Source organism: Prunus persica, chromosome G1, assembly GCF_000346465.2.
Source record: "Prunus persica cultivar Lovell chromosome G1, Prunus_persica_NCBIv2, whole genome shotgun sequence".
Lineage (NCBI taxonomy): Eukaryota > Viridiplantae > Streptophyta > Magnoliopsida > Rosales > Rosaceae > Prunus > Prunus persica.
This window is the reverse complement of record NC_034009.1, coordinates 21,613,100-21,621,080: the sequence shown is the minus strand read 5'-3', so window position 1 is coordinate 21,621,080 and position 7,981 is coordinate 21,613,100. Positions and strand designations below refer to the sequence as shown.

General features: G+C 36.6%; 1 protein-coding gene across 1 annotated transcript; it reads left to right on the top strand.

The window, feature by feature from the left end:
- LOC18791599 lies at window positions 251-3,844 on the top strand. Its single transcript, XM_007226134.2, has 5 exons — window positions 251-1,277; window positions 1,340-1,444; window positions 1,561-2,503; window positions 2,592-2,894; window positions 2,974-3,844. Exons 1-5 carry the CDS (start codon window positions 251-253, stop codon window positions 3,842-3,844), a joined length of 3,249 nt encoding a protein of 1,082 aa, XP_007226196.2.

Sequence of the window (7,981 nt, the reverse complement as noted above, 5' to 3'; positions counted from 1 at the left end):
GTAAAAAAATTTTGTCACCATGATACTTACCCTTGAAAAGCATAATTAATATGGAATCTCTCTTTTTATAATTTTCATGTGAAAGAGTTATTAGCTTGTCATTCTGTGAAAGAGTTATTTGCTTATATCTATAAATGTGTTCGATCTAATCATGTTATGAAATTTTGGAACTGCTTCAAGTCATCACCGATTGAATTGGATAAGGCCCATTATAGGAGGTATAAGAAGACAGAGACAAGGTGTGTTAGAGATGAACAGGGATTGGATACATAATAAAAACAGGTTGAGTAATCAATATCGTGCTGGAATTCAGTCATTTATGGAAGTTGCAAGCCAACATGTGGATGAGAAGAATGAGACTCCATGTCCGTGTATGAAGTGCCAGAATATGAATTGCCATTCTCTTCCGGTTGTCCAAGCACATTTATGGCAGTATGGGATGTCAGTGGTGTATCACACATGGATATACCATGGGGAACAATTCGAGATAACAAGACAAGCTTCACCTCCTGCAACTGCTCAAGAGGCACCTCGTCTTGATGATTATACGCATAATATTTTGAATGATGCATTCCCACCAGACTTGGGAGTTGTAGATGATACATTGGGGGACAATGAAGATGTGGGGGATGATACCGATGTACATAGGGTTGAGATGGATAAGTATGAGAAGTTGATTGCTGAATCTCAACGACAATTGTTTCCCGGTAGCAATGCATCAGTTTTGACAGCAATGGTACAATTCATGCATACGAAGGTACCTCATCATTGGAGCAACAAGTCATTTGATCAAATGTTACAAATACTCAGTGCTATTTGTCCACAGCCTCATAGCATTCCTCCATCATTCTATGCCGCTAATAAGATGTTGAAAGATTTGGGTTTGGGGCATGAAAAAATTGATGCATGTATTTACGACTGTGCTTTGTTTTACAAAGAGCATAAAAGTAAAGATAAATGTCCAGTGTGTGATGAGCCTAGGTATAAACCTAGTACTAGTAAAAAGAAAAAAATGGTGCCCCAAAAAGTGTTGCGATATATTCCTTTAAAGCCAAGATTACAGAGGTTGTTTATGTCTGAACATACAGCAGGTCACATGCGGTGGCATAAGAATAAACGAGTTGATGATGAAGGTGTTATGAGGCATCCAGCAGATTCTATTGCTTGGAAAGAGTTTGATAAGATGTACCCTGAGTTTGCAGAAGAGCCACGAAATATAAGGTTAGGCCTTGCAACAGATGGGTTTAACCCATTCGGGAATATGAGCACATCTTATAGTATGTGGCCAGTGATGGTGGTTCCTTACAATCTACCTCCTTGGATGTGTATGAAACAACAGTATTCAATAATGACTTTGCTTATTCCAGCCCAAAGGCACCAGGCAAGGAGTTGGATGTGTATTTGCGTCCTTTAATTGATGAGCTAAAAGAGTTATGGGAACAAGGTATTGAAACTTATGATAAGTTTACTGATACAAGGTTTAACATGAAGGGCAGCTGTAATATGGAACAATCAATGACTTTCCTGCTTATGGGAATTTATCCGGTTGGAGTACAAAAGGTTACAAGGCATGTCCCGTATGTCTTGAGGATACAACATCTACCAAGCTGAGAAATAAAATTTGTTATATGGGGCACCATCGCTACTTGAAAAAGAATCACCCTTGGCGTAAGGATTCTGAAAATTTTGATGGAACTATTGAGATGAGGGATCCCCCAAGAGAATTCTCTGGTGATGACATATTACTTCAGTTTAATCACCTTGTGCATCGTAAACTTGGTAAACATCCTGATAATTTGGACAGAAAGAGAAAGCGGACACCTATGGAGTTAAATTGGACAAATAAGAGTATTTTTTTCGAATTGGAGTATTGGTCCAAGTTGAAAATAAGACATAACTTGGACGTAATGCATATTGAGAAGAATATATGCGACAACATTGTTGGAACGTTGTTGAGCATAGAAGGAAAAACAAAAGACACACCCAATGCTCGTTTGGATTTGAAAGACATGAATATACGAAGAAATCTGCATTTAGATAAAGATGAAAATGGCAAGATAAAGAAGTATGCTGCAGAATATACATTAGAACCGGCTGATCGTCGAGCATTTTGTGAATTTTTGAAATCTATAAAATTTCCGGATGGTTATGCTGCTAATATATCACGAAATGTCAAAGATGGGAAGATCTCAGGTTTGAAGACTCATGATTGTCATGTTTTGTTACAACGAATTTTACCTATTGGAATTCGGCCATACTTGATAAAAGAAGTGTGCGCGCCACTTGTAGAATTGGCATGTTTCTTCCAACAAATTTGTGCAAAGACGTTGAATGTTGCAGATTTGGACAGATTGGAGGTTGACATTGTGGTCATTTTATGCAAACTTGAGAAAATATTTCCACCCGCCTTTTTTGATGTCATGGTTCATTTGGCCTTTCATTTACCACGTGAGGCCAAGCTTGGGGGACCTGTAGGATATCGTTGGATGTACCCGATAGAGAGGTAATACTCAGTCATCATCTTTTTATATTTATTTTGATTAGATTCTCTTTCATTTGTATTTAAAATATTAATATACAATGATTAACAGGATGCTAGGAAAGTTAAAGGGCTATGTACGTAATAGAGCTAGACCAGAAGGTTCAATTGTTGAGGGATACATTGCAAATGAAGCATTAACTTTTTGTTCAATGTATTTTCGTAATGTGGAGACTGTTTTCTCTCGTCCTGAACGAAATGATGATGGTGGCGAAGCCAATGTTAAGCTCTCAGTATTTTCTCAAAATGCACGGCCCTTTAATGGCTATAAATTTCTTCAATTGTCTGAAGGAGAAATGGAACCAATTTATTGGTATATCTTGGACAATTGCGAGGAAATTGAACCATTTAGAAAGTATGTAAATGTAATTAATTCTATTTTTATCACTCTGTTTTCTTATTGCTTTGATTTAACTTTCTATTTATTTTTTCAGTGAGCATCGTCAAATATTAGAGCGTGAAAGCTTGTTTAACATAGAACATAGACATAGGCAGTCGTTTCCCCAATGGTTCAAGCATCATGTCAAAGCATTGTATAGTGAGGAATCAACATTGGTGACTAAAGAAGTGTATGCATTATCATATGGTCCTGATGAAAGAGTTTGTACGTATACAGGATGTGTTGTGAACGGAATTCGGTGGCATGTCAAAGATATAGAAGAAACTCGCACAACTCAAAATAGTGGGGTCATGGTACCAGGAACTCATGCTGATCAGGAAAGTAATTTTTATGGTAGATTAGTTAGTGTTGTTAAAATAGGATTCACATATGGCTATCATGTTATCCTTTTTAAGTGTGAGTGGTACAATACAAGTACAGATGTGAAGCGAAAGAAAAAGATTGTTAGGCTTGTTCATGATTACCATCTCACGTCAGTGAACTCAATGAATTTATGGTACAAAGATGATCCTTATGTGCTAGCAAAACAAGCACAGCAAATCTTTTTCCTTGATGACCCATCCTTGGGTCATGGTTGGAAGGTAATTCAAAAAATTCCACATAGACATGTGTGGGATGTTCTTGAGAATGAGGTGGCTCACGAGGCAGAAACACTATACAACGATGATGTGGACCAAACTGCACATATTAGTGTCAGACATGCACCAGAAGATAATGTTCTACTCAGTCCATCACTTCGTAGAGAGTATGTTGAACCTGAAATTGTTGTCGAAGATATTAATTTTGAACATGTCCCAACTGATATGGAGGATGAAGATTTTATTGATGATGATGATATTGAAGAAATACATTCGGGTGATGATGAAGGCAGTGTTCACAGTGATGATTATAGTGATTTGGATTGAAGTGTTAGGCTGTCTTTTGTTTAGGCACTATATGTTTCTTAATTATCTTCAAGTTACTATATGTTTTCCTTAATCTGTTTTAAGGGGTAAGGTCTGTATATTGAAGAAATATCTTCGGATAAGGTTTGCATGTGTCCTCCCCATGTAAATGAAATGCATGTGCATGTTATTTTTCTTTCCTATTGATAAAGTATTATGTTCAATTATTTTTAGATGAATAATTCATTTATCTCAAGCATGTTTGTGATGAGAATCAATTCATTACAGCTGAAGTATGATGTTCAATAATTTATGTTTATTTTTTCAAGGAATGATCTGGTAGTATATTGTTGTATTCTCTCTTTGTTTATGTGTCTGTAATTGTAGAATGACACTTACGAGGGCTGCTACCTTAAGCAACAATAACAATAGGAAGAAAACTTCAACTCTACTACCACCACAACCACTTGAGCAACCATGTCAGCTGCCACAACAACAATCAACTCAGCCACAATAAGGTACTTCATCAGCCTCAGGAGGGGGTTCCCACCAACAGGGTAACTGATACCATATTTTGTGCCTTTAATTTTTATACCTTTATTTGGTGCACTCTAGTTACTGTTTTTTGTTTTTTTTTTTTTTTGGGTCTCTAGATGAGGGAACGCATACTCAAACTTCTCCACAGAGGAAGAACACTCGTGGCCGAACTGTGGGGGCTGGCACTTGTGATGTTGTGAAAAAAAGGAAGAGTTTGATTCCAATACGGATGGATCCATCCCAGAAATTGGTGGCGACTATTGAGGCTCAGAAACTGTTCGTCTCTGAGATTGGGTTAATCACTCGCAATAAAGCTCCATTGAATGTTTTAGGGATGAAAAAAGTGAGCTTGGAGATGAAGAAAGATATGGCACTGGGATTGCAGGTAATCTTATCTAATTCTTCGTTGATTATAATTTAATTTTGTTCATTTAGCTCTCTTTTTATTTCAATTCTTCATTGTATTCTAGGGGGAACTGAAAAATTTGTCCTTCAATGTTTCTATTTGCATTGCAAAATTATAACTAATACTTGTTTTGTTTATGGTTAATTGATATTAGTTCATGTTTGATGTGGACTTAATGGATCCGGATATATGGAAATTTATTAATGACCATATGCACTCAACTTATAAAGAATGGAAAGCAAAGCTCCACAGACACTATAAGCAATATGCTTCTGACCCTGCTCTTGCACGAGAAACACCTCCCCCTGAAAAGATCTTTGGTACTCGAAGGACTCTAGAAGAGTGGCATTATTTGGTTGATACGTTGTACACAAATGAGCAATATCAGGTATTTAATGTATCATAACATCTGCTGTTTTCATTTTTTTTTTATTGGGAACTTATTCTAAGTATCAAATAGAAAAAAGAAAAAAAAAACAATTCATGTATTTAATCAAAACAGAAACGCTGCAAGACCAATGCTGAGAACAGAAAAAAGAAAGAGTTCGATCATACAGGGGGGTCACGTCCTTTCCTAAAACATATGGAAGCTGCTAGAGAGGTTTATAATTTTTGGTCACTTTAAATCTTTCTTTATTTATTATATTGTAATAATTTCAAGTATTTCTAATTTTCTTTTTGTTGGGAAAATGTAGAAGGGTGAAAATCCTACATACATTAGCAATTGGAACAACATGCATATGCTTAAGGGTAAGAGCATGTGGATCAACGAGGCTGCTGAAATTAAAGGGGTAAGGCATACATAAACCTGCTAACAATTAACTATTGACTTGCATAATCTGCAATCCAAAAGATCAGCCAACTGGTCATGCAAGTTTTTGACGGCCCATTATTTTAGATGCTAATTGTGTACTTTGGTTTTAGCATCATATAAAGGCTTTATCCATTGCAAATAGAACTAATTAATTAGAAACACAATGAAGATATGTGTCTTGAGTTTTCTAAATTTTTCATGATCTTATATATTGACAACCAAAAAAAGTGCATGCTAAGATCGTTTTGAAACAGAGCTGCTGCAGTTGTACTTCTCTTCCTCTTTGGAGGCCCAATTCCAAACACCTATTAAACATATTCAGTTCTAATAACCCGTTGTGCTCTTAGAAGTTAAAATAGACCCAATTATAAGGGGGCCATGTTGCTGGGCAAATATTTATAATCCCTGTTTTTGGAATTTTCTTGTTTGTATTGTTGTTGCTTTCAGGAGATGCTCAAAAAGATCTTATAAGATCTGTAAGTATTTTCAAACTTTCTGCAATATGCATATCTGAAGAGATCTATTCCATTTTTTATGTGCCTTTTCCTTTTATTATTTGCTTCAAGTTGAATTTTTTTTTTTTTAATTGTGACTGTTTGATTAGGATAATTGGCATTGCTAGTTTATGAACACAATTGATCATACTGGCATCCCATTTACTTCATTCTTTTTATGCATTTATATATATTGACATATCTATATTTTGCTTCTTTTTGTAGAAGAAGATGAATGAAGAGTATGAGAAAGCCAAGCAACAAGTGGCAGAGAGTTCAGGAACTCCACTAGATCAAGTCATACTTCCTATCCCACAACAGTTAGAGATCATGACTGTAGAACTTGGGGTTGCAAAGGGCAAGAGGATTCGAGGCTTGGGTTCTAGTCTCCGAGTGGAGAGTTCGCATAGTGGTGGATTTGCCTCTTCTTGTGCTACAGAGCAAAAGGTTGAGGAACTTCAAAGCACAGTTGGTGAGTTGAAAGGCACAGTAAGTGAGCTTCAGGGCACAGTGGGTAAACTTTTGGATGTCATTGAGTGGATGCGAACCCATGATGGTCCTCTACCCTCACATTTAGTTCCGTCCCAGCATGTTGGTGATTATCCTTGTCATGATGATCAAGGTAATAGTGGTGGTTCACGTAATGTTTATGAAGATCTTGATGATATTGGAAATAGTCATTAGGTTGTGTGTACATCTACATACTTGATGGTTTTTGTATCTAGCCTTCCTTGGGGGTTCTATGGGGCTTCTGTATCCAACTACTTGATGGTTTTTGTATCTAGCATACATACCTTGGGGACTTTTGTATCTAGAATACACTGATGTGTGCTTAAACAACTAGTATCTTTTTGAATAGTAATTATCCTATTTCTATTAATTTCATCTATTTACTGTTTTTTAAAATCTTTATGGACTAATTAATATTCTGTTACAAAGATTGAAATATAAATAATTATATAGAATAAATAAATAAATACACATCTTGGCGACGAATTAGTTTTCGTCGCTCCATCTGATAATACCAATACCTATAGTTTTGGCGACCAATCAGTTTCGTCGCTCATTATGAAAATAACCAAACCAATTAACATATGCTACAAATAAACTACATCTTTCACGACCAAAAAATTCGTCGCTGAAATATTCAGGCGACCAAATATTTATTTCGTCGCCAAATAATTCCATGTTCGCGGGAATTTTTGGTATTTTGGTGGCAACTCCCTCTCTATAGGCGACCAACTTAGAGCTGTTTAGCGACGACACATTTGGTCGCCAAAATCTTTTAGCGACGAAATCCTATTTCGTCGCATTGTATCTTTTAGCCACGAGCTTTCCACGACGACCTTGGCAACCAAAAATATTCGTCGCTATTTTTCTTTGGCGACGAAATTTGGTGTTATAGCGACCATCCTGTTTCGTCGCTAAAAGGGATTTTCCTTGTAGTGAGTTTTGGACTCATTCCGATATCGATTGGTCCCTAAAATTGGACAATTCAAGTTCGTACGAAGTTCGTTCTGAAATGGAGTGGTTTGTGTTTTACATTGTTTTTTATATTGGATTTCACTCAAAGAGCACCAAATGACTCCTCCCACCATATTATGATGTTCCCCCAGTTTTTGACTCAATCCGATATCGAGTGGTCCATGAAGTTGGACAATTCAGGTTCGTACGAAGTTCATTCTGAAAGGGAGTGGTTTGTGTTTTGCATAGTTTTTGGTATGGGATTTCACTCAAAGAGCAATGAATGACTCCTCCCACCATATTATGATGTTCCCCAAGGTTTGGGCTCAATTCGATATCGATTAGTCTGTTAAATTTTACAATTCCGGCTCATACGAAGTTCGTTCTGAAATGGAGTGGTTGGTGTATTTCATAGTTTTAGAGATTGGATTTCACTGAAAAGT

Coding starts and splice junctions, on each gene's coding strand:
- LOC18791599 (XM_007226134.2), top strand. CDS start 251: ATGAACAGGGATTGGATACATAATAAAAACAGGTTGAGTAATCAATAT. Junction 2,504..2,591: donor TGGATGTACCCGATAGAGAG/GTAATACTCAGT, acceptor AATGATTAACAG/GATGCTAGGAAAGTTAAAGG. Junction 2,895..2,973: donor GAAATTGAACCATTTAGAAA/GTATGTAAATGT, acceptor TTATTTTTTCAG/TGAGCATCGTCAAATATTAG.